This window comes from Melanotaenia boesemani, chromosome 2 (assembly GCF_017639745.1).
Source record: "Melanotaenia boesemani isolate fMelBoe1 chromosome 2, fMelBoe1.pri, whole genome shotgun sequence".
NCBI classification, from domain to species: domain Eukaryota; kingdom Metazoa; phylum Chordata; class Actinopteri; order Atheriniformes; family Melanotaeniidae; genus Melanotaenia; species Melanotaenia boesemani.
The window spans coordinates 30,370,722-30,397,814 of NC_055683.1; the positions used below are offsets into that span (position 1 = coordinate 30,370,722).

The 27,093-nt window shown below is 40.8% G+C and overlaps 1 protein-coding gene across 4 annotated transcripts; it reads left to right on the plus strand.

Moving 5' to 3' along the window:
- The first annotated feature begins 351 nt into the window (after positions 1 to 351).
- On the plus strand, positions 352 to 26,877 carry gpatch8 (G patch domain containing 8). 4 transcript variants are annotated; one of them, XM_042010831.1, is made up of 10 exons: positions 3,793 to 3,846; positions 4,749 to 4,784; positions 8,317 to 8,335; positions 11,244 to 11,316; positions 17,151 to 17,192; positions 20,012 to 20,079; positions 21,032 to 21,118; positions 21,281 to 21,424; positions 21,516 to 21,652; positions 21,879 to 26,877. In XM_042010831.1, exons 6-10 carry the CDS (start codon positions 20,053 to 20,055, stop codon positions 25,732 to 25,734), a joined length of 4,251 nt encoding a protein of 1,416 aa, XP_041866765.1. In that variant the 5' UTR covers positions 3,793 to 3,846; positions 4,749 to 4,784; positions 8,317 to 8,335; positions 11,244 to 11,316; positions 17,151 to 17,192; positions 20,012 to 20,052; the 3' UTR covers positions 25,735 to 26,877. The 4 variants fall into 4 exon arrangements, with proteins under 4 accessions (XP_041866752.1, XP_041866765.1, XP_041866758.1 ...); XM_042010824.1 differs by lacking the exon at positions 17,151 to 17,192; XM_042010818.1 differs by lacking the exons at positions 4,749 to 4,784; positions 8,317 to 8,335; positions 17,151 to 17,192 and adding an exon at positions 352 to 458 and having other exon boundaries at positions 3,769 to 3,846.
- Positions 26,878 to 27,093: the final 216 nt, after the last annotated feature.

Consider the following 27,093-nt stretch of genomic DNA (forward strand, 5'->3'; position numbering starts at 1 on the left):
CTGAACATAATACAAAGCCAAGAGCTTCATTGCTGATATTATATATCTGCGTATTTTCACACAATCTTTATTTAGAAAAAAAAAAAAAAAAAAAAAAAAGCGCACCCAGCTGATGGGGACAGGGGCCCCAGGGTTCCTGGCAGATTTTTATCCAGTTTGTAAAATACAATTCTGCATCCATTTTTAAAAACTGTATTAAATGTATTTATTTGTTTCCTGTATAAACACGTTAGTAATAGACTTTTAACTGCGTTTGCATGAATTAACTAAATTCCCATGTGTAGCATTGTTTTGTTGAGTGAAATGTAAACCCACCGCATACTGATCGTTGGCGAAGCGCATAGCCACCACCGCGCACTTCTGTCGGAGTCGAACACAGTCGAGGCGAGAGGAGAAGCTGCTGTGCACAGAAAATGGCCGACAGATTTTCTAGGTTTAACGAAGATCGTGATTTCCAGGTAATGCATGTCGAAAAACTGACCATTTGCACGGCTTCCTGCATGTTTAGATGTTTCAGAACAGTGGCGCGACCTTAAACGCCACGAAAACGGAAACATTCTACAAACAGCTGCCTATATTTCGGTCTACATGTCGCTTGCTAGCACTGCAAGCTAGCTTAGCTAATGCTAGCACACTGCGGCTCTTTTGATATTAACTCAACTAACGTCATCGTTTAGTGCTTGTCACGGGTTTTCAGCTTCATTATCAACTCTTCCTAACTGTTTCAACTATCGTAACTATGCAATGACAGAAAAACCTACTGAAGACCAACTCGCTTGTTAGTGACCTTGGGTATGCTGGATATTTATCGACATATGCTAACGATGTGTAGCTGATTAGCAAATGGCTAGCTTGTAAACGCATTGGGCTGCTGCAAAACATAAATTGCTGTATCATTTTGACAAATGAAATAAAACAGCAGTTTATTGACATGTTCACATTTACCCTTAAATAATATTCTTTCTGACACTATTTAATATTTCTTCCAGTATTTACATGAAAGCGAGCAAAGTGTAAGTTTTGGGTATGGATAACAATGGATTAAAACAACTTGCCTTCAGTGAATCGTATTCTAACTTCAGTGCAGCAGTGGCAAATGTGTTTTTCTTTTTGTAAATTGTTGTAACCTTTTTTCGTAATGACGTTGTTAGGCTGTTTTCCTTTAAGAAAATCTTAATAACTGTTCGTTTCTATAGTGAGATGTGCTTTTCTCCAAAAATCGGATCCACTCTGAAGACACGTTGAGTCTTACAATTTTGTCACAGTGTGAGTTCCTTTTTGAAATGTGTTAAGTTGGCTTTTAATGTCTCTTAATGTCATCTAAACATCACTTTTTCACCTTGCTTGAGCCAAATAAGTGGAAGCATAGTGAAGTTGGTGAATTTTACTACATATGTTTGAGCAGTTTGTCTTTCATAAGGTCTGTGACCACACCCTGGGAAAGCCAAACTCAACATTGACTACAAAATAATCTTGATAATCATGTGCCTTTTTTTTCCTTCAAAGTGCTATGGGCCAGATAAAACCACCAAACTGTTAGTTGACACAGGATGAGTCGCTGCTCATCCTTGCCTGTTATTGTAATTTAGTGTCTAGTTTAGGGATCAGTGAATTGATAGTAGTGTGGTAATTTGAACCCCTGATTTGCTTTGCTATATGCCTTATCCTACATATGATAAAAAATTACATTATTCCAATCAGTAATTTTCACATTTTACATTGTTTTGTTAGAAAACAATGTAAACGTATTAATGTGCAGCTGGTTGTATTGAAGTAATTGAGGAGTTTTGGAGCACAGATATACGTCAGTGACCTCACATGCAACAAATTTTTTTATGATTGGGTGCATATAAGCTTTAACTTGTAAAACTGCTGTCCCCTTTTTTTTTTTTTTTTTTTTTTTTTAAACTGCATTTGCTGTTGTTCTGTGTTTTCAGCTGTTTTGTTAGTAAGAGGTGAATAGCTATGTGGTCTGAATGAGTCTGTTGAGAGTAGCTCTAGCTCAGCACAGTGGAGCTCTGTGTGTGAGATCTGCTGTGAAGGCATTCATATGCTCAGTATTCAGAAAGTTTCTCTGTGACTTCATGGATTAAAGCTTGCTGCCAAGGAACACGGTCTAGGAGACACTAACAGATAGTCTAATATCTCCTGCACAACCAGTCAAGCAGCTTTCTCTTTTTTTTTTTTTTACTGATCTACATTATTATTGGAGTGTTAGCATGCATTACAGGAAATCTTTACTTGCAGAAAAAATGCAAGGCAGTTGATGAGCACCTGCTGACATAGCCAGCAGTAGCCCTCTTGCCTCTTAATGTTTAGCGGTACAGAGAAGCCACAAAACTAATGTCACAAATGGGACTATACTTTTTAGTGCACATTTAAGGTCAGAACAAAGATTATTTCTGCAGTGTTTTTGTTGGAATTTGTGTATCAGAGTCAGGTTGATGAGAAAGCAAGCAGCAATGAGAATAAGAAGTCATCGTGGATAATGTAAGGTGGTACTGATGGTACATTAAGAGGTCTCAGTAGAAAGACAGGAGGAGGCTAAAGCAGGGAGCCATTGATTTGTTCATAAATAAATCCTTTGCTTCTCTCCTGCATCTCCTCTTTTTAATAATCCCTGGTTTCACTCATGCTGATGCAGGGTTCTGTTTCATTGGAATTAATGGCTTCCGGTGTGGCATCCAGTCATCTCTTTATGGTGTGCTCATTCTGCAGATTCCCTAGAGAATGTTCTGGGTAAAGCCTTTGCACAGCCGTGCTCCTTGAGTATTTGAGGACATGTTTTCATCAGTTTCATTGAGTACTATGAAGATTTGCAGTCATCTCCAGTGTGGGAAGCCATTATTTATAAAGTACCTATCCCAATGTGAATGGATAGTATTTCAAGTAGACTTGCTAAGAAATAAAAAATCTAAATGTTGTATACTTTGTGTGAAATTGCATTACACGTATTCATCTACACACATCCTGTTGTTTGTGCAAGTAGCTCATACATCATAAATCACCATGGAATATTTTTGGATTCGCTACATATTCTGCTTTTGCTAAGGTCAAGAAATGAAAAGGAAAAAAAAAGAAGAAGAAAAGAAACACTCTCACAAACATGACCTTCTGCTCTCCTCTGCTGCTAAAGATGAGGAAGGCAGCCATCTGTCTAAGAGCAGAAACTGCTCTATAAACTCTCTCCTTTGGTTTTGGATGGTAAGCCTGTTCCTCATTCACTGTCACAGGCCATGAGCTTAAATATGAACATACAGTTTGTGTATGTAAAGCAGTGCTTCAGTCTCTGGCAACAAGATATCCAGAAGAGGTCTTCCTTCCCTGTTTGTGCTCTAATATATTTACCAAGAAAAAGACACACATTAGCTCTGCCAAGTGAATGTTCTCTTATGGCTTTGGACAAATTAAAACATCTTTGCTTTCCTTAATATTTAGTCATAAAAGATGAATTTCTGGGTACTGTATGTATTAGTTCAAAATGAAATGGAACAACATGTTGTGATAGACCATGGCGTGATCACACATACAAGTAGATACTGCCTTGATTCTGTGTGAATATATTTCTGAATATTAATTTTTATGAGATTGACTCATTCAGGCCAAATGCAGCTTTTCATGCTTTGAAAGTTTCTTCAATTCTTGATTGCTCTCAAGTGGTATGATAGTTATGATTATATTTGTTATACATTGAGCAGCCAGTTGCCAGTTATCTTCTGATTTCACAGATGTTTCAACTTTGTTTTTTAAAATCTGTCTGTTTGTCAGGGTGGAAATCACTTTGACCAGTATGAGGAGGGCCAGTTGGAGCTGGAGCAGGCATCCCTGGACAAGCCCATCGAATCGGTAAGGTTGCATCTATCATCCTGCACCATTGGACCAGCTGTGAGAGTGGATATGATTGGTCCAGAGAGAAATAAGAACCACACCTTTTAGCTCCATACTGTCCGTGTAGATGCATCCAGTTTTTTCCTGAACACATTCGCCACCTAACCTGTAGAATTTGTCTCATGTCCATTGATAATTTTTAAATCCCTCCCACTTCCCTTGTCCTCTACCTACCCCATATTCTGTGTGACAGATAAAATGATAATACATTTCCTAGATGTTCTTGTTTTTATATAGAGCTTACAGATAAATGTTATATTCTTTTGTAACATTCTCACATTAGTTCATTGTTAGCCATCTTAGCACTGTGAGATGAGATGATTCTGTCAGCATGGAGTGGATGAAGCACTGTCATTAATGGTTCTTATCTCAACAATATAGCTTCTCATCAAATTTAAACCAATGCAGGCTTAAAACAGTCCATACTAGCTAATGACCAGATTTTATCCTGTGTACTAGATGGAGCTGTTTTGCGCGAGGTGGATACAGAGGGCTGTACAATTTTAAAATATTTCTATGATACATTAGTGATCAACTGAACAGCACTTTGATAGAAAATTAGACTGATAGTTGTAATTATAGAATTAATTGATTAAATGCATTTTACAAGATTAGATGTTAAATATCTGATTGTTTAGCATCAGATCAAATTTCTGTTGATAACATTATGCAGTGCTTATTCCACCCCATTTAGTGAACAAGAGAGTGATCATTAGATGGTGTGAATGGTTACATTTGTGTTTGAGTGAGTGTGTATCTATGTAGCTTTAGAATTTATGTGTTAGTGTATAGTGTTTTTGTCTATAGGACAGTTATCTTATTGTACACAACTTGGGGTGTTCGACATTTCTCTCCTGCAGCGAATTGGCCCCTATTAGCTAAGCAGCAATGACCCGGTTTGTATTTGCACGCTCTGCTTCCTTACTCCTATCTTTAGGGTCCTTGTAACGCTTCTCTGACTATCTTTCCCTCTCCCTACCTTTCTCTCTCTGTTTCACAACTGTCACACTTTACATCTATTCTCTCTTTCTATCTCTTTCTCTCTCGCTCCCTTCCTACTACACAGTGATTCGGTGTACAGTACCCTCTGTCATTCTGTGCTGGCATGGTGCTTGTGCAACTGGGACTGCATTTTTCGCTGAAGAGGCACATCGATAATAGCGCAGGCAGCTCTATTCTGTCTGTCTTTCTCACTCTCCATCCCCCTTCTGTCTCTGAAGCATTGTGGTGAGCAGGCCCAAACTCCTCTGTCCTTAACAGCATCAGGCAAGCTCTTCTCAGCATTCTGAATGTGCTTTGTGAACCAGGCAAATAGGATTGGTAACTGCTAGTAAACCAGCAAAGTAGTGACTGATTAAATCCTAAATTCTTTGGTTTGTAATACAACAACAATCAGCCAAAAGATAGCACCCTCAAAACATGCAGCTTTTATTGCATTTCACTGTACATGATTTTCTGGAAGTCATAAGTTACAAAGCTTCTTGTATTACTTGATAAAGAGCTGTAGGCAGCAAATAACAGTTGCAGTTGTTTTATCGGCTGTAGCAAGTGTAAGGGCTCGCATACACCAAACCTGTCAACAAAAGGGTCTCCTGGCATATTGAGCATATGGGCAAAAAAGAATTCAGACAGAACACCAAGACCACATTCAGCTGTGCGGTTGCAGACCTGCCATCTACAACTGCTCAGAGCAGAATGGTTTTGAACAAATGAAATCAGACAACCAGATAGGCAACATTCGCTTATTATCACACCAATGAATTTAGTGTTGTTTGAGGATTTCCTTCCTGTTAAAAGGGATTTCATATGAGCAAACTTCCTTTGGATTAGACAAATGCAGGTCTTGTAATGGATTTGTTTTAATTCAATAATAAATGGAGTACAATGAATTGGATTGCTGTGAGATGACTTTGTCGTGACTTGTACAAATTGAATTGAGTGCTGTTCACTTAAGTTTCAGACAATCCTGACAGCCCATTGTTTGTTTGATGTATAAGGGCCCTTTAATCCTTTAAAATATGAAATTAGCATATTTATTAAATAAATTTTGTATAAATTATATGTGTTTATAATTAGAGCCCCGTTAACCTGGAACATCAAAATTATTCTCTTCTATTCTAGCTTTGCTATACCATGCACTTTCCTACAGTTGTACAAAATGCTCATCCACCATGTGTGGGTGGTAGAAAGGGTTAAAATGAAGGAAGAGAGGTGGCCTGCTCACTTGGCTTGAGTGGCTGTTTATCTCCTGCGCTATTATTTGTGGAGAGGGGATGAGGGCTGCGCTGCAGCATCACACAGTTCTTCATACATCTGTGGACACACTACTGTGTTGTATGAGCCACTGATAGTAATATTTACTCTTGACATGCTGTTTTTTATGTATATTTTTTTAGGTTTCAGCTATAAAAAAGAGGCAGTAAAAGAAGAAAGAAAATCCTTTTCAAATAATCCCAAATATCTTGACTGCACTGAAATGCTAGTGTTTTATATTGGAAATGGCAAAGTTTTAGTGTTTATGTAAAATATTACAAAAAAGTGATAACACAATGTCTTGCAGCATCTTAAAATATCACGAAAGAAAGAGAAATTTGTTTACATCTGTCTCACGAGGACTTCCAGGTATGTTTTATGGTTCATCTGAATAGTTATATCATTTAGTTCACAGGTTTATTCCTGCCTCTTTATTGCATAGTATCTGTGGCTGTTGTCCACTAATGTTGCATCTTGGAGCTGTAAGTGAATGCTTCAGCCCAGCTTCTCGGAGCCCCTCCTCTGCCATTTATTGTGTGTGATTTATAGGCAGCTAGAGGTCTGTGGTACTTTATTGGGATCTCTTTTCTCTTCCTGTCTTTCCCCTTTGGTCTTTGATATTTTTCTCTAACACTGTTTTTGCATTGCATGTGTTAACTTGGTAGCATCAGTACTATTTCTTCTCAACACACTGTCTTCACTACTATAATTTTTGTTTTCTCCCCAACTCATCCCTCCCACGTCTCTTGCCCCTCCCAGTCTTTTAAACCTACCATCTTCCTTCCTTCCCTTATTTGACCCAGTACTACAGTGATATGCAGCGGGCAGCCTCAGAGCCACAGAAACCACACATACATAAACTGGAAATGTACGAAACACATGTAGGCTGGAAGAAGATTCTGTTTTCTTTTTCTTTGTAAAAAATCTTCCTGTAACTGTTTCATGCAACTAATTATTCTCATCTCTAAGTAATACAGTTGCTATGGCCCAAAAGTACTTTTGAGCTATAATTTCATCAGCTATTACTGAAATATGGAGCATATGGTTTGTAGGAAATATCTTACACTGTTGTTTGCCTCTGTTAATAGTTAGATATCTTTCACCTAACACAAATGAAAAGCACCACATAAAAAGGTCAAGGCCAACCCTTTTGACCTTTTTTTTACACCGCCACAGGTTGTACATTTAGTGCCAGTTTTAATCCAGTGATCAAAATGGGTGACAGATACTGGGTCTTGGCTGAGTCTGTTTTCCCCCTCACAAAGTGCAAGAGCAAAAATTACAGAAACTAATTAATGAAAAAAAACAAAAGTCTGACCACTGATGTATTGGAGTACATTTTGCTAAATTTCCAGTTTTTGAATTGGAACTTCAGAAAAATGAGGTAAGTGTTATATTTAAAATTATTTAATTAGACATTGCTTTTTCTTTAAATCCTTCACAAATGACACATGTTCACTCTCCTCCATTCATTGTCAATATGAGACTTCTGTTTTAGTCATTTGCTTTTTGGTCCACCTCAGCACTTGTTCTCATTTAGTCACACCTGCCAAAGCCGACAGCAGGAATGTAGAATCCCAAAAACAGAAAAGCTGCAACAGACAGCAGAGCCTGTTCACCAGCAGCTCCTTTTTATGAAACGGATCCACAGTCTGTTTCAGTCTTGTTTCACTATACGTGAAATGCTGTTGAAGAAAACCGAAAATTTAGTTGATTCAGGCTGAAACCCATGTATGTCTGTCCTTATAAAAATATAAGTCAGAATGTTTTTTTTTATTCTCAGACAGTGATGTACAAATACAGGCACACAGACATAAACAATAAGACTAATATTCTGAGGTCTCTAGGTCGGGTCCCCTGCATATCACTTCCCTTTTTCATATCTTTTCCCATGCAGTGTGCAAATGAAAGCACATTGCACACTTTTTAGACCACCCCCCCTTCTTGTAGCTCTCTTTTGTTTAGATAACATTTTCTATTTTTTTCCTTTGTCTTGTATTAACAATCAGTTGGTGGATTTATTGAAATGCCTACCTTTTCTGTTTGTATGCAGTATTATGTCTAAAGGCAGAGAGACATTTGTATTTTTAAGAACTAGAGAAGCTAGCTGAATTGCAGTTGAAAGCGTTTGGCCGGTTTCTTACGTTGTGTCACGTGTGACTGTTTTTTTGACAGCCCAGTATTTTAAAGCCAGGTTCGTATGGAAATGCCTTCACTCCACTTGCACTGCTGTTGGACTCGCCGTCGTTGCTTTCATCCGTCTGTCTGTCTATTCTTTTGGTGCACTCATCTGTTGTCCAACACTCAGTCTGCACCTCATCTCTGCCCTTTAACCTCTGCAGAGTCATTTTAACCCAATCTTCTTATTGTCTGTAATTGCAAACTGTTGTCTCATACGATCAGATTTTTTTTTTTTATATATATCTTTGACAAGAAATGGAAGATTTATAAGTAGAAATTAACTTCAGACAGAATTTGCTAAATTTTACAGTTCATTTTGTGGTCTGCTTTAAAAAGGAACAAATTGTATGAGTACAGGAAAAGCAGCAGGCGAGTAATTCTCAGCTGCTGAATTTTTTCCCCCCTCTCCTCAAAGCCCTTATACTTAAGCTATTTCCCCAACATGCTACCTAGTCAGTGTTGTTGCAGCATTTCTGTGGTAAAAGACATAAGCAGATTAAGTGTTAGAGACAGGACTTCTTTCATTACAGCAAATTGTACAGCTATTCCGTGTGTAGGTCATAGCAAGAAACTGCTAAACGGCACCAAGTCAAACCCAGTCATATGCTCAGTTTAGACGTCAATCTTCTCATTTATGAGATTTGGGCTGGCTGCTCCTAGTTTCCCTAGCATGTGTGGCCCACTAGATTCCTCTCTTATCTTATCCCAGAGTGGAAAGAATCCAGCAGTCACACAGAGTCTGCATGGCTCCTAAATGCATATGACGGGCAAAATAACTAAACTCCCCTATAAACGGGAAGTGAAAAATATCAACATCTCTCTAGAGCATGCAAAAATCAGCCAGATAATTTAGGTACATTTATTGTGATAGTCCTGATAGTAAAGTGCAATTTCCGAGGGTTTATACCCAAACTTTGTTTTTCTTCCCTGCATATATGAAATTATGCAAAGACAGGCAACACTTTGCTCATGAATAAAAAGTGGTTGAAACAGGAAAAAAAGGAATAAATCACATGTATTCTCGTTGAAACCTTGTGGGCAGAGATGCAGTGTGTGTGCTTTGTGTTTGAGACTATCCACTCCCTTCACATGCTCTAACCCATAAAAGCCCAGCCCACCTCCAACACCCTAAAACTCACCCTCATCATGGCTCAGCCTGCTCTGTTCTGCCCATTTTCCTGATCTCTCTTTTCAAAGAGAACTAATTGAGCCCCGTTGAGCCATCACCTTCCTCACTGTGCCTGATCCACCTGAAACTAACACAGTTGGAGTTTTGTTTACCTGCCCTCCATCCCCCGCCCGCCCCTCTGTATGTGTACCACTCACAGTGCTCTACTAACACCGACGACCCTTTTTGTTAAAACACTTTAACAAAAAGCTGCATGCTGTTTTGTTTTTTTGTTTTTTTTTTTGTTTGTTTTTGTTTTTGTTTTTTTTCCAACCCCCTCACTTTCTGTTTGTGAAAGTTGATGTCAGTCTCTTTGTGATTATAAATATCCTTTTTGTTTGGTTTGTATGGTTTTTGATAGAATGCAGCACTCTGGTGAATGATAGACAAGCTTGGAATAGTTATAATCACAACAGAAAACACTGCTTATAAAGAAATCTCATTGTTATTTATTTGTGCTTGAGGATGTACTGTAGTGTGTAGTGGTGGGACGGTCTTGCATTTCACTTAATGTTGTTATCTTGCTGACCCATACTACTGATATAACGGACTTCAGCCTGCACTTTTGGCCCCACTGTGTGCTAGGAATTTCTGATGTCTATGTTCTTGCACACCTCTGTTGCCTCTTTAGTTTACTATTAGTTGTGTGATGTTGCCCACATTGTTGGTTGTGCAGCGTTTCTCATAGGAGTCATTGGTATCAAGAGGAAAAAGTAATACTTGAAACTAGATGACCTCAAAGCAGTTGCACATTTCTGGGTGCTCCACTTTGAAAAATGTTTCCAGGAATTTGTAAAGCCGTCAGTGCATTTTATGCTAACTATAAAAAAAGGTCATCTAGTTTGTGAAGTTATTCAGAATACTAATGATCCCAATGAGAATATCAACATTTGTTCTGACAACGATAACAGATTAAAGATGCCGGAGGTCTTCAAAAACATGCACAACAGCCGTTTTTAGTATAACTGATGGGGCTATATGCACACAGTGTGTCCCTCTCTTCACCTGCACACCCACATATTCCTTCACATGTGCATAGTCTATCCACCCTGGGCCTTGTAATGGTAATCCAAGGCCCACTAGCTTCACTTCTGTCTCTTCCTCTTGCTATATTTTTTTGTGACAGCTGCATATGTTTTCATGGTGCTCCCCTTGTCATGGTTACGGAATCACAGCAAGCTTGGAGTTTCTGGTCTTCATTTTGTTGTTATTGCTAGATTTCCATACCTGTTCTGTGTCACTTTTCTTTGTGTACTAAGATCTTATTCTGTAGTGGATCATATATGTATGCGTGTGATACATATATTGCCCTCTCCTTCCTCCTCTTCCTCCTAACTTTTCACTTAGTGAATGTAACTTATTTTAATCATTACAAATAGAATTGCTCTTGCCCAATTTTTTTGGCCTATGCAAGGTTTTTAAATTGCACTCTTAATGTAGGAGGATATCTTGTAATGTACAGGCTACATATAGCCTCATGTATTTGTCATAGAGAAAAATCTAAACTCTCCCAGCCTTTATCCCTCTTCCCCAATTCCCCTTGCACCTTGTGCTGGAAGACACTGATTGTTACACGCTGTAGGTGATGACAATAATGACAATGGTGATGGTGGTGGTGGTTGTGCTGATGATGATAGTGATTTGAGTGTTTTTATTTTGTTTGTCTGTTTTTTTTTTCACCCATGCCCACAGGGTATAGCTCTTCTTATTATTGGAATATTTTTGGTTTTTTTCTCCTCTTTTTCTCTGCTAGGATAACATTGGGCACCGGCTGCTTCAGAAACATGGCTGGAAGTTGGGGCAAGGCCTTGGCAAAACCATGCAGGGTAAGGACACACTCTGCAGCACACTGATATTCAATACATGCAAGTGGCACTGAGCCAGTACCTCTTGTAATTTTCTTTCCCCTCAAACTTTCAGGCTTTCTTCGTTTTTTATTATTTTGTTTGTTTTCTTTTGTTTGAACTCGCAGATTTTCTTTCCTCTTGACATCCTTTCTCTGACCTTCCTGTCTGAGTAATTATGTAAACAAACATCATTCCAGCTGTTTTTAACGCTGTCGTTCTGCAGTTCCATCGAACTTGAAGAGGGTAGAAAATGTTCCTGTCTTGTTTAGACTGAAGGAGGAAATCCTGTTAGTTGGTAGATGGTATATTTATATGGTGTCCATTTAGTTTACCCCTTTGTTGACATTCAGCTCAGTGGGGATACAAGCTTGATCTAGACACTTCAGTGGGTATGATATGCTTTCTGATAATGTCACTTTGTTTGGCTTTCTTTAGATCTTGTCCTGAGCCATTTGTCAAAAGCATTGATCAACTTACATGTTTGTATTTTTATCTTTGTTACAGGCATTAAAATGTTGATGCTGTTTACATTTAGCCAACTGCTTTCCTTAATGGCCCTTAATGAATCTGCAGCATCTTTACTGGAATGTAAAGCACTCAAAACAGTGAATTGCTCTAAGGTCTTGACTGGTTGGAATGATTGGGATTGTTCCCGAAGGCTCTACCTCACTAGCAGTAGCAGTTTGAGTTTGTGACAGATATATTTTTGCTTTTCTTGAGAATTTAGAAAGTAGCCGTTCTGGTGGTGTTGTCAAAAATAATAATAAAAAAAGGTTGTCTTATTCTTACTGCAGTACAATGTAATATAATCTGGCCTTTGCTAGATAATCACATATCAGTTGCTGTAGATTGTTTTGTTACAAAAACTATATTAGTGAATTCCCACCACTGTAAAAAATCAGCTTGGGAGTAGCTGACTACATTTGAATGTTTTATAAACTTGCATATTGAACAACATATCACATTGATGCTTAAACAGCACACACCAGATGTTTGGTGTTAATACTTTTTAAATCTTGTAAGTAAATTATATCCATTGACAAAACTGACAAAATCTGCAGTAATGAAGTCAGCTTTCTCTGGGCTGTTCTGTGCAGTTCAGTGGCCTAGCTGATACTGACTTGCTGTCAGAGGTAGAGGCCTAAACATAGCTGAGTGTGTGGGTTGCCTTGGTTGACGTTGGCGCCTCATTAGCTAAAACCTGCTGTGCTGATTGGCTTTGAGGAAGTGGTGCAGAGCACTGGCATGTTTTCACAGAGCACTTCCCTGTTTCTTCACTGGCTGTCCTGCTCTTAGTGTCTTTACGTTTTTATTCATGACTTCTTTTTAATCTTTCCTCTTATCCTCACCCATCTCTAATTGCTGCCATTGAGTGATGTTGTCAGCATTGTTCATAAACATCTATGGCAAGCTAAGTTGGTAGTAAGCTAATTGTCCTTGATTTTCAAAAGAATTTCTGGCCTTGAGTCTCATTTCACCATGTATTGTCAATATCATTTCATTAACTTCTGCCTTATTTGTTTCTTTTTGGTGTGAAATTACAGCTCAGGCTCAAGTGCATTGCCTTCCCGTAAACCCACCCCAGTTACTTCTCTTCTCAGTAGAGAACGTGAACTTGCACCACAACAGGGAGTCCGCTCACATTATCTGTGCTTGCCACTGTTGCCTAGTTTACTTCGGTTCATTATGGCCATAAATTTGGTCTAAAAGGTTAAATTTGATTGAACAGCAGAGAGATGGAGACTGGAATGAGGACAAAGGTTATTATCGGGAGAAATTGCACTGCCAAAGAACTAAATGAACAATATAGATTTATGTGCCCGGCTGAATTACAGATCCCAAAGCGCAACCTCTATTGAGATTCCTGAACATTGCAAACTGTGTTTATGGACTGAATCTATGCAGTTTTTGTGCATTTAAGTTACAAATTCAAGGAAGTTCACAAAGGTTTTCTAGTGACTCTGAAATATTCTAATGAAAAAGTACATTAATTACTAAACAACTAATTAAACAGTCAGAGGATAGTTGATATATTGTTAATCAATATGTTTTCTTTTTTGTTTTTTTAGTGTACCAATTATTTGAACAAGCTAAATGAACAAGCTTTTAGAGGCTAGTCTTGGAGTACATGTATGAAAACATGATCCTAGAGTCCTAGTAGTAATAGGACAAATACTACCACATTATTTTATATATTAATCAATCTTAATCATGATGTAGTTTGTATATGCTGTCACTTTAAAAGTAGATTAATAATGGCTGCAACATAAAACCGTGACAATATATAGGTAAACTTTAAAGCAGTTTAGTGCTGTTGTAAGTCTGCTTCATTTTGAACGCGTTTCATATGGAGTGGCAGCTACAAATGGTGAAATAAAGCTTTTCTGTTTGGCTTTGTGTTGCAAAACAGCTCCTGCACCAAGTTGCTCAGGCCTGTTGCCCATTTTCATGCTTTCTTTGTTATTACTGAGACCATTCCTTTTCGAGTGATTAAATAAATTATCTCTGTTTCCCATTTTGCCATTCACCAAAATTTGCACATGGCCCTAATCTATTCTTAATTATTTTTCTGAATCCAAACAAACATATTACTGATTTTAGCTTGAGCTTTTTTGTAAAGTACTTCAACAATTTGGAAAGATAATGTAAGTTCATTTACCGCCTCAACCCCCACTTTTGCGGCTGTCTTTGGCTGTGCTCATCCTCTCCTACATTTCTGCTCAGTGTCCTTCCTCAGCCTGCTGGCAGGTCATTGATTTTCTTCTTTTTTTTATGTCCCTCTACTTGGAGTTTGCTTGAAGTTTAGTAGCCAGTTTAGAGGCGCATTACAATCGGCTACTAGACTTAAGTGTGCTGAGGAATACACAGCTGGCTCCTTGTATTAGGACTTTAAAAAGTGCCTTTTTGTCAGGCATAAAAATATGTCTTTGACTGTATACTTTGTCATATTGTAACCCAAGTGTTTTATCTACTGATTCTTTAAGTAGAGTGTCCATTACTTCAAAGACGGTAAATGTTGTTTTCTCACTAAGGGAGAAAAAGAAGAAAATTAGCCTTGTTTCTACTAATGATAAACATCGGGGCACTGTGATGTCTTCCAGGCATGTGTGTGAGTCATTGTTTCAGATGTGGTATGAACTGGTGATCTTCCGGAGACTTGCAGTTAGAGTGTCTGGTTGAGTGGATGTTGAGCTGCGTTGTTGCTACCCTAGCACCTCTCTTTCATGTACATATATGGCCTTGGTTCCATGTGTCATCTTGAAGGTATTCTCGTCCTGGCCATGGCCACGCAGAGTAAAGTAGACCAGGAAGCTCCTTCATTCCAGGCAAGCTGACAAGTGCATGGAGGCCAACGCCACAGCAGAAACTTCAGAGCTTAGCATGCGCTGTCCATAGTTGTTCATTTCCATCTGGCATTGACAGTTGAATAGCAATCTATTTGATGTGATAAGGATGTGTGCTTTGTGTGGAGGAGAGAACACGTTGCAGGGGCTGACTGTGCTCTTGTTTTTGCCGCTGGCACTACTCATGTAGTTATATAAGCATCCTGTTTTGTGGGCAGATGAGACTGCAGCAAATTCTGTCCAGTTGTTATGCAGAAATTAATGGCCCAGTGTGGCCCACTATTTCTGTTCAGAGGCTCGCAAAATAATTGCACCATCACATCTCATTGCAGTCTGCTGGATAATCATTGTAATCTTCCTCTCCTTTCCTGTCCTCCTTGCCAGAAGAGACGGTTGTTGAAATTTGAAGTTAAAGCATTGTCCCCTCTTAATTTTTTCACTGTATTGACTTTGTTCTTATTCTTCTTTTGTCCCTTTTGCCCCTTTTTAGGTAAGGTTTGTTGGACCCCCTCTGTATGTCAGTATGCTTGTGTGGGTGTGTTTTCTTTCTCCCACTCTGCAGTTGACCTCAGTGTAACACCCCTTTTTACAGTGTATTATAGGCTAATGGCCTCTGTCAGCTTCCTCCTCTTTGCTTCATAATCACTAAACCTTTATGTCAATCTGCTTAAGAGCAAAGTGCTTCGATTTGAACCAAGAATAAAGATCCATTTGAAATCAAGGTAGATCTAGGAAGCCATGATTCATCACATCCCCTAGAATCATCACCTCCACATATTTTAGATTATTTTTCCTCTTTGACTTTCCGTGGCTGCTGTTGGGTAATCTGATTGGCTGTAACCACGGCTCAGACTTTGAATGGCTTGCAGAGTAGACAAGTTTTCTCCCCTCTGCTTGTTTTGCCTGTTTCTACCTCTAAACTTGTGAAACTTGTGTATGTATGGTCATTAAGTGGGACTGAGATGTATGTGTGTGTCTGCTACTTACCGGGCCATAGAGTCAACTTACAGGGAAAACCTCTCCACACTTCTACACCCCAAATATCTCTGTCCCCATGGTTACAGGCTTCCATCCTCCCCCTGTTTCTTTGCCCCTCCTGCACAGCATGTTTGTCCCAGAAGTGCATTCCTGCCTGCCTCAAACTGTCTCTCACCTGGGGCTTTAAGCAGTGTTGGAGGTAGCACTCTGAACAGGCACTTTCATGGGATAAAGTTAATGCACTACTACAGATGGGATGCACAGTGCTCTTTATTTTATGTTTTTAAATGGCTGCTTATTAGCAAGGCAGACCCCACTCACTCACAAGCACTGCTCAAAGCCTTGCTGGCTCTTACCTCAGGTGCATCTTTATGTGTGTCATGTGTTTACTTGTTGTGGGGTTAAGGACATCCCAAACTGAGCTTGCTGGCTCTAGTCTAGCAAGTAAATGAGAGAATCTCGGGGAGATTTGCTAACTGGGCTGACAAGTGTCTGTGAGGCAAAAGGCTCCAAGGGGGAAAATGGTGGTCGTCCCTACAAGCATTAATCATCTCACATTTGATATTTTACAGCATTTTCAAAAAAGAGGCCAACATATACTTTTGATTCAAAACAATTGTAGACAAAAACATCTTGGTTTCCTGTCACTTGTCAGAGTCAATTCAGATGTAGCTGTTACTTTTATCTTTTTGTTTCTTTGGTTGTTTTTATCATTCCCTCTACCAGTATTCTCCCCAGGTTTACAGGTTTAAAGGAGTACATTATGTTTGCTGTACTGTAGCTCCTTTTCAACTACAGGGACTGAACACTTGTAACTCATGAACTGACCCTGATGAAAACTTCTTTTCAATATGCTTTTTTTGTTTACTTTGACAAACTCTGAAGGATCAAATGCAGCAGTAGGTTAGACCTGGATAACACAAATACTTTCCATTGTACTTCAGTGGCAGAAGTCTAAGAGGTTGTTTGTCTTTATGCAAAAAATAATATTGCACTTAATTATTTTAGTTTCTGTTTGAAAAATGTTACACAGCTGACCTCTACCATTATTTACCACCCCCTAAAAATAAACTCTCAGAATTTATTTTTACTATGTTGGGAGACAACCATTATAAAGAGGCAGAAACTGTGAAGGTGGCTATAAAGTTACTGGTTGGAGGACTCTGTAGTGGGAAAAAAATTGTTTTGAGGGATCTGCTTTTTTTATTTATTTATTTTTTAAGGTTGGGGGGGGGGGGCATTCTTGTTCAGAAAGCATGACAACATGGGGACTGGGGCAAGTGGTTTGGAGAGAGTGATGAGAGGAACTCCCTGTAAGCACCTAGCCCTGAATGAAGGGATGGGGTGGGTGGGGGTAGGGGAGGGTGATACTACAGAAGCCTGTCTGGTAATGAACACCCCTAAACCTGACAACCACACTCCCAACCCCACCCTCCCTTCTCTATGTGCCTCAATCTTCCTGCTTAACCAATTGGTGTTTCTTTTTTACAGCGATTTGATCCTGCCCATGTTGTGCTGATGGTAAACTTAGTGGTAAATGTTATTTTATCCCCCAATTGAATTGTTTTGTTTGTTTTAATTTTTCCCATTATTTTTGTTTTCCTCTCATCAGAGCACAAATGCTACATAGGCTTTCAATTCTCTCTGTATTAGTCCTCATTCTGCTGCTTGTATATTACCATGCATCTGTATTACTCTTAGAACATTGTCATTTTGTTTGTTTTCAGTTTTTTTTTTCTTAAACCTTGTGATTCACACCTTGTGATTTAGATGCACATTGTTTTTGTCTGGTTTCTTTGTTCTCCACTGGAATGGGTAATGTGGAAGTATTGTCACTGTGTTTAAAGATTGGTGATAGTTTGGGATGATTGTAATTGTTCATGAATCTTTAATTCTGGGCCTTGCTTGTGACTTCACTCAGACAGATCACTGCAGTGGCTGGCTAACACACTAAACTCTTGTTTTTGGTTTCACTTCTCTTTTAATGTTTGTGAAAGAGTGTGAACCCGTCATCTATGAGTAGACTAGTCTTGTGATCTTGATAGCACACAAACAGTCCTTCCCTCTCACTTCATCGTTTAAATGAGGCCTTTATAGTTATGTGATAATTAGGCTGAAAACTCGCCCAGCTGACAGACACTGCAGTGGGACTGAAAGTCCAGGCAGGCCATTACATGTTACAATGCCCATGGATTAATGATTTCAGAATTAATATGTCATTGGGCTGTGATGAATAAATTACTCAAGCAAAGCACAGGAATGACACAGATACTTGCATCAAATTGTTGCCTTCCTCTGTCCAGGAGAGGAAGACCATTTGAGAAAGCAGCTGCATAAAGTTTAAGTAGGGATGCACCGATACCACGTTTTTTCCAACCGAATACAAGTACTTGTATTTGAGTACTTGTCCATGCTGAGTATACCAGTATAAGTACTAATAAATCTCATTACAGTTTGCTGGTAAGAAGTCTGGACCGGAATGCCAGATGCAGCATCTGCGTGGTTAATTGTGTGATATATTAAATAGGTCATCCTGTGGCCATCCTCTAAATGTAAGGCTTGAAAACTGTCAGAATTGTCATTAAAAAGGGAAGATAAAATTGTTTTTGATTCCCAAATCAGCCCAAAATCAGCTTCTCTCACTGAGATAATGTCAAATTCGGATTTGTAAGACAGTAGGACACAATGATAAAAATGATTAATTAATTTCTTCGCATTAACATGTTAGTTTTGTCAGCCCTATTTTTTCATATTGGCATTGGATTGTGTAGCATTGGAACACTTTATGAATACCAAGTATGAGTACATGTCGAGACCAATGCCTGATACTGGTATCAGTGCTTCCCTAGTTTTAAGCCAAACTAAAAGCCTTTAAAGGCATTTGTGTTTAGTATTTCACATTACACATGCAATTTCTTCTCGATTAAGAGTATATCTTTTTCCAGTTTGAATCTCGTTTAGGCTTTTTATAATGAGAGACAACAGAATGTGTAAATTGGTAAAGAAGGGTATTCCAACATTGGAATTACAGTTAAACATTTCCATTCCCAGTGCTATAGTTTTTCCATATGCCCAATGATGTAAGTAGATTTAAAGTAAAAAAAAAAGTATGTGGGAGGAAAAAAAAAAAAAAAACTGAAACCAAACTGAATTGATAATCACTATCAGTAAGGTCGGTTGTTGTATTTGGCTGGCATCAGGAGCAGCAGACTAGTCCAAATTATTATTCTTTTGTGCCTTTTGTGTTGAGATTCCCCTGTCTGTCTATCTGTCTGTCTGTCCTCCCCTCCCTTCTCCTCCTACTCATACCCATGTTTTACCAGGTAAGTATTCCCATCCCTTGCACTGTCACCATGGCGACACCTGGCCTGTGACATCACTCTGCTGTAGTTCAGTGCTTGTGTCCTTTTTATTTGTTTATTTTCCCATTTAATTTTACTCTATCTATGCTTTGTTTGGCTGATTATGAGTGGATTAAGCAATTCTGTGTCAATCTCCAAAGTAGTTTTGATTTGATATATTTTATATCTTTAATGTTTCTTTCTGTTTTTTGGTCGTCTTTTGGTTTTATTTTTCTACAGTTAATTTTCTTCTGATCCAGCTCTTTTCACAGCTTACATAATACAAAGCTTATCTAGACAGGAAAATGATCTTTAACCTCCAGTCACGATGAGGAAGGGGGCCTGGGACAAGTGAACAGTTCTGGTTTAGGACAGTGAAATGGATTTGCAAGGGTCAGCAAGAAATTATGCAGTAGGCAGTTTAGGTCATTTCTGCTCACTTCATAGAGGATATAGCAGCTTCACAGGCCTGTGGCAGTTCCCCATATACACACAACATATATACACTTTACATAATTCTTGTAGCTGTTGTGTCCTTGATAAACTTGGCATTCTGGTTTAACAGGACTGCAACAATGAATGAAAGGTGTGGGTGGGACAGGTACACTGTGAAGACACAGAAACAAACTGACTCAAACTCTTTTGTTATCACGCTTTTCTCATCTACTTAAAAGTAGCTCAACAATCCTGAAGCCCTCTTCTCCATCTAATCCACTGAGGCAAAAAAAAACAAAACAAAAAAATCTGCAGTTGATGTCATTCAAATTGCAAACTAGCAGCCAGATGAAATGTAACATGAAGGCTAAATTTGTTCTGTTTTTGGTGGCTGCAGTAAGCTGTGAGAATGGCTGGTGTTTGGTTCACTGTAGCTTTCTGGTCTCTTTGCAATTCAAGGCAAAAAAATTCTCTAACCCCAGCACCCTATGCTCTAAAAGCAGGCTGTCTCCGAGTTGGTCCTCTGTCCTAGTGTCAAAAACTCAACTAGTCCTCTCTCTGTCTCTTTTCCCACAGGACGTACAGACCCTGTGCCCATTATCCTTAAATATGATGTCATGGGAATGGGACGGATGGAGATGGAGGTAAAATGATTATTTTATTCCTTCGTTCTGCTGTGTGATTGTTGTTACTGTTCAGTGAAGACAACATCAGCAGCCGCATTATGGGTCACTTGATCAAACTAGGTCACACCCCCCCACCCCCCCCTCTCTCTCTCTTTAATTTTTTTCTTTTAATCTGCCCTCTTTTGTAAAGCTCATTTGCAGACCACCAGAATCATTTGGAGTATTGAAATCCATTTACATTGCAGAGAAAAAACATGCTAAAGCTCCTCAGGTACAATGACAAGTTTCAGCTTGTGTGAAACTCTGCAGCATGGAGTCATGCTGCGGTACAACGTACTGTGATAACATCTGTCAATTAATCACCAACTGGTCGCTGTTTGAAACAGGCACCAGTAGAACACTACCTGAAGAAATGATTTAAACCAAATGTGTACTTTGCCATTGCTGGAAGATTTGAAGTAGGGGTTCATTCCCACTGAAGGCTACATGCTGCAGTGATGCAATACAGGATCTTGTGTGATCTTGAGAACAAAGCAGAATTTATACAAAGAAGGGGAATATTCAGTGTCCAGGACCTGGCCCCTTAATATCTCAAGGAGATGGATTTAAATGCAGTGTATTAGACGGGTGTAGCACTATCTGTCCTTGCTGCAGCTGTTCAAGTAAAATAAAAAACATCAAATTTAGTCCCTCAAAATGTAATCTGACACAGGCACCTCCATAAGATTCAAACGCTTACAATCATTTGCAGCTGTTTTTGGAATCAGTTTTTATCTCCAGTAATGTTTAATCTTTTCTATTTGTTCATCATTCACTCCTAATGTATGATTCACTGTATGCACATTTTTATGTCTTGTCTTAGCACATCCTTTAACTTCTACATGATGCATATTATTATTTTGGACTGCTGTTGTTGACTGAGCGTTTTGTTTTCTGCAAGTGCTGGAACTGCTGTGTTTGTCCTTTTCAGCTGGACTATGCAGAAGATGCCACAGAGAAGAGGAGAGTGCTCGAGGTGGAGAAAGAAGATACAGAGGAACTGCGGCAAAAGTACAAGGTGGGCTCCTTCAGCACAGAAGTAGTGGGTGTGCAGTAGTAGATTTATCAAAAGGTAGAAGATGACATATTACGAGCACTTTTGTTACAGAACAGTTTTTTTTCTCTGTGCATTTTGAACATATTAATGAAGTCATTTCTTCCTGTCTTTTACAAAAAATAGGACCAGATGGAAAAGGAAAAAGCCATTGCAAAGGCTCTGGAAGACCTGAGAGCCAATTTCTACTGCGAGCTTTGTGACAAGCAGTACACTAAACACCAGGAATTTGACAACCACATTAATTCTTATGACCACGCACATAAGCAGGTATTTCTGATTGTCAGCTCCCACATTTGAGGAAATTTTTTTATGAGATCCTGTCCTGTCTTTACCGATCTGTGTTGTGTTTGTCATACAGAGGCTGAAAGAACTGAAGCAAAGAGAATTTGCTCGGAACGTGTCATCTCGTTCTCGGAAGGATGGCAAGAAGCAAGAAAAGATGCTGCGCCGACTGCATGAACTGGCTGAGCAGAGGAAGCAAGACAAACAAGACCGGTAAGAGTTTATTACTGGGGTGCCCTCTGCTGGCTGAATGGGACATGGCGATGGCACAGTGTGATCATATGACCCACGCATTCATTTGTTTTCTTAATCATCTGTAACCATGTCTAATATTGAAGCTGTAAGGGACAATTAGGTGCCAGAATAAGCAATTATCTTGTCATTGTCATCATTTCTGTCATTTACCTCATTAAATTAGTATCCTGTTTTTGTGTTTTAGTACTCCTGGAAGTGGACCCATGTTCAAAACAACCACAGTGGCTGTTGATGGAGAGAAATCAGAAGATGGTGAAAACATGACACTTGAGAACCCTGCTTTGTTAGATGCTACACGAGCAGAATCACCAGCAGAACAAATGGACCAGTCCTCCCCAAAGTCTGGCCCAACTATTAGTTTTTCTCTTGGAAAGAGCACTTCCTCATCCCCGACCCCTAGTAGTGGATCCAAAGTCAGTGTCTCATTCTCTTTTGCTAAGAAAGCCCCAGTAAAGCTAGAGACAGCAGCTGCTGTGTTTGCTGATCATGGTGAGGAGGCTATGGAGGAGGAGGAGGAAAGCCAGGAGGGAGAAAAAGCTGGAGGACAAGAGGAGACATCAGGGTGCAGCTCAGACAGCCCTCAGGCGGGATTTGGAGGAGCAGAGGGAGGTGTTGCAGCTGTGACGGAGGATGTGCAGCAGCCTGATGATGGAGGGTCACTAGCCTCCACTCTCAACAAACTGAAGATGATGATGAAAAAGGAGGAAGGATATGCTGGACAGGAGCCACAATACTACCATTATGTACCCCCAGCTCACTGTCGGGTAAAGCCAAACTTCCAGTTTTTGCTGTTTATGAAGGCTTCTGAACAGGGTCAGAGCAAAGAAGAGGAGGATGAGGAAGAGGGGGAAGACGAGAAAAAGGCTGAAGAAGGTCCAGATCAGACTGAGTCCAATAATCCAGAGTGTAAAACTGAAAAAGAACACGATAATGATAATTCAACTACTGAGCCAGAGCCAACTCCTTCATCACCTAAAGTCAAGACAGAGGAGGAACCTTCTTTATGTGTGATGGACACAGCTTCAACAACTTCCACTGTGCCCACTTCTCCTAATCAGAGAGCAGAGAGCACACCAGAGACTCTGGATTCAAACACTGGACCTAAAATCCCTACCGGTCCGTTTTTCCCAGTTCTAAGCAAAGATGAGAGTACTACCCTACAGTGGCCGACAGAGCTCCTTGAATTTACAAAAGCTCAGCCCTCCCTGTCCTACAGCTGTAATCCACTCTACTTTGACTTCAAGCTGTCTAGAAACAAAGGAGTGCGTGGAGCAAAAGCTGCAAAGTCCCCTAAACCTGGTGAAGAGACCAATGAAAAGGGACAAGAGGTAACTGCATTGACAACTGATGCAGTTGCAGCAACAGAACCTGAAACAAGCACTGACAAAAACAAGCCGGCCATGAAGGGCGGTCATGAGCAGTCAGAAAGTGATGAGCAGAAGCCCTCAACTGGCAGTGGCAGTGCAAAGAAGAAAAAGAAAAAGAAGAAGCATAAGAAGTCTTCAAAGCATTCAAAACGCAAAGGAAAAGAAAAGGGTGAAGCAGAGGATGCAGAGGGAGAGATGGGAGAGGTCACGCAAGAAAAGCCCAAAAAGAAGAAGAAGCACAAACGGAAGAAGAGCAAAAACAAGGCTGCAGATCAGAATGAGGCAAAAGATGAAAAGGAAAAAGTTAAACCAAAGTCAGAAGATAAAGCTGTTGCCTCTTCTGTTCAGGTAACATCTGCAGGGGGAGCATCTACAGGAGCAGAACTGGGAAAGAGGAAACGTGCTGCTAAGGAGGTGCCTTCCAAGTCCAGAGCAGAGGAAGGAGGAACCGGAAAAAGTAATGACAAGGCCAATTCCTCAGAGGATCACAGTGGCAGCAAGAGACCAAAGACTGACTCCAGTGCATCTCAAAGTGCCTCCTGCTCCACCTCCGCCCAAAAGAGTCCTGGTCATGGTAGACCCCCCAGCAGTGAGAGTGAAGAAGAAGGCGGCTCTAGTACTCAGCGCTCACGTCATCACAGGTCAAGCCCACGGGAACAGCGGCGCCACCACAGCGAAGAATCAGGGCGGTCCTGCAGCCACTCATCGAGACGGGGAGAAAGACGAGGCAGCAGTCGCCGCCGTCATCATCGTGGCCAGACGTCCCGTAGTCGCTCTTACTCCAGCAGCTCTGAGCGTTCCTCAGCAGGAAGCAGTGCCTACAGCCACCGCAGTCGCAGCTACTCGGATAGCTACAGTGACTACAGCACAGAAGGTCGGAGACGAAGGCACTCCAAACGTTCGTCCGACTCAGAGTACGAGCGAAGGGGTAGCCGAGGACGCAGACGTTCCAGAAGACATCAGTACTCCTCTTCATCTTCAGAAGAGTCACGCTCACGGTCACGCAGCTACAGTCGAAGGAAGCGGCACCGGCGGCACCACCGGAGCAGTTCAAGAAGCTCCAGCAGCTGGAGCCGCAGCACAAGCGCAAGATCCTGGAGGCGAAGCTACAGTCGAAGCCACAGCTCTGCTAGCCGCTCCTCCAGCTCAAACAAAGGCTCTCCTCACAGACGAAGCACCAGAGGTCGAGGGGACAATGACACACATCGCAGAGACTTCAACCGCTCTCGCATCTACCGCTCTCAGTCTCCACGGTCGTCATCTTCACGAGGCCTTAACCGCAACACCCATTCTTCAAGCTTGCAGACTCTGAGGCCAGGGGGGTCCCGAGATGCAGGGGAGCAGAAAAACACACTTACTGCACGCCAGCTGCTCGAGAAGGTTCAGTCTAAAAGAAGCTCAGATGATTCTGCCACAGGAACAAAAGCTGGGATTAAAATTAAAGATCCACCACTGGGTTATTTTGGTCCTAAACTACCCCCAACCCTGGGAAGCAAAGCCATGTTGCCACTTTTCGGTAAGCTGCAGGCAGGGAAGAAACCTCTGATTCCCCTAACCAGACCTGATGACGGAGAGAAATCAGGAACAGGGAAAGGCTCTGAGGCTGAGCGAGAGATTATCCTGGTAGAGCCCATCAGGGAGTTCCCTCCTCCTCCTCCACCCCCTCCAGCTCCACCAGTCCAGAAGATTGAGGAGGCTCCACAGACCACAGTGATTCAAGAGGAGACACAGCAGCACCCTACTACAGAAGAACAGGTCAATCAAGAGCCCCGACCATTGTTTGAACAGGAACCTTCGATGATGATGCCCCAGTATCAAGGAGAAGCAGCACAGGACCCTTCACAGAACCCCATGATGGAGTCGCTTATGCCTGAAATGCAACAGCAGCCCCCAATTCATGCATACCCTGCTTACCCACCTCCCAACATGGAAGAAGAAGGCATGGAGGCAGAGGAGGATGGCCTGGCCCCTTTAGAGAGTCAGCCAATTACATTCACGCCAGAGGAGATGGAAAAATACAGCAAGCTGCAACAGGCTGCACAACAACACATTCAGCAGCAGCTTTTGGCCAAGCAGGTGAAAGCGTTTCCCTCAGCTGCTGCTGCAGCAGCAGCCGCCGCTGCAGCAGCAGCCGCCAACCTGGCCCCAGCTCCCCCTCCACCTACCCTGCAGCAGATCCACATTCAGCAACCAGCTGTGTCCGTAGCTTCCGGCACATCTATCGCCACAGTGCAGCACGCCATCCTGCAACACCACGCAGCTACTGCTGCAGCAATGGGCATCCACCCAGCACATCCCCATCACCCTCATCCCGCACATGCTCAGTTGGCCCAGGTACATCACATTCCCCAGCACCACCTTACCCCCATCTCCTTGTCTCCTTTAGGCCCTTCTCTTGGTCATTCTTTGGGGCACTCACTGGGACATGCAGGGCTAATTCCTGCCCACCCGACAGCCTTCCTTTCTGGTCAGCCCATACATATTATCCCTGCTTCTGCTCTTCATCACACCCCATTAGCTCTCCACCATGTACCCCATACAGCCCTCTACCCCACACTATTCACGCCTCGGCCCTCTCAAGCTGCTGCTGCAGCAGCTCTCCAGCTCCACCCACTACTGCACCCAATCTTCTCAGGACAGGATCTTCAGCATCCACCTAACCATGGCTCTTGAGCGAGGATGGAAGTAAAATGGGGTATTGACAGCACTCTACCACTGGCAGAAAGACTTCCTATGAGCTGCCGTAGAATAAGGATAAAGTCAACATGATGGCAGTGATAGGGGAAGCTTGTCTGTAAAACCAGTTTTTCTGACCAACACAGATGACAAGTTGTTGCCACAACATGACGCAGACTGTGTTGGGTCCAAAATCGAACACTAACGTTTCCTTGGGGTTGTAAGTTTTTTCTGAATTTTTAAAATCTTTGAGGAAATGTTCTCTTGAAATTGGCATATATTCAAATATAGGGTGTATTAAGAACCTGATAACCCACTGGAGTTTTTCTGTTCTCCACATATTGATCTTTTTGGCTGCCAAAGAGAAAAAATGTCTAAAGCTAAAAACATTCATGTTTGGAAAGTACAAAGAAGCAAACGGCTTCGACTTTGTAAAGCGAGGTGCTCAGAGATGGAGCGTTTAGTTTCTCACACTGTTTATGTTCTAATGTAACTACCTGCTCTTTATTGGAAACTTAGTCTCATAATCATTTGTAATGCAGTAACTTGTACATATATCAGTGTGTAATGTGAATAATCCCACCAGTAATGACCATATGAAATTATGGCTGTGGTGTCTAAAACTATATGACACTGTCACATGGAGGGTCCTCTCTGAATGAGGCAAAATGTGATGTAGGGGTTTTAACATCCCTAATTCTCTGAGGCAAATCTCATGTTCCCTGTTTGAGGGTATGTGTGAATAAATTGCACTGAAATCTGTACATCAAGATGGTGCTTTTTGCATCATTTAACAAGATTGTAGAATACTGCAATAATTGTATTTTTGTTTTTAAATTATTTTCCAAAATGCTCTTCAAAAGAAGGGCTTTGTTTGGCTTTTTTGTGTAATTTTGTAAATAAAAAAGCGCTGTAGATTAACCTATTAACATACTAAAGGTTTGAGGCTGCTATTGGGAAAAAAAAGCAGACAAATAAAAAGTTGGACAGAGGATGGATATGTGCATTTATCAAGGTTGTTTCTAAATCATCCCAGCTCGTCTAAGCTGGGATGGCAAACAAAAATGATCTGTCGAAAAGTAGCAATTCTGTATTTTTTAAAAACATAACTCTGTTTCAGCAAATAAAATTTTGAGTTCATGTGTTTTTTGTTTTTATTTTATTCTCCCCACAGTGATGTTCATGTTAAGGTCTCAAACACAGAAAGCCAAATAATCACAACAGATAGCAGCAGCAAACAGTAGATGGTGCCAGAGTTACACCAAAGAGTTTGTAGTAAGTCAAACCACCTACTCATGGGGACTGTCGCCCTTTCTGGATGCATTTAAGCTAGTTATATTCAGCTAATCCAGATCT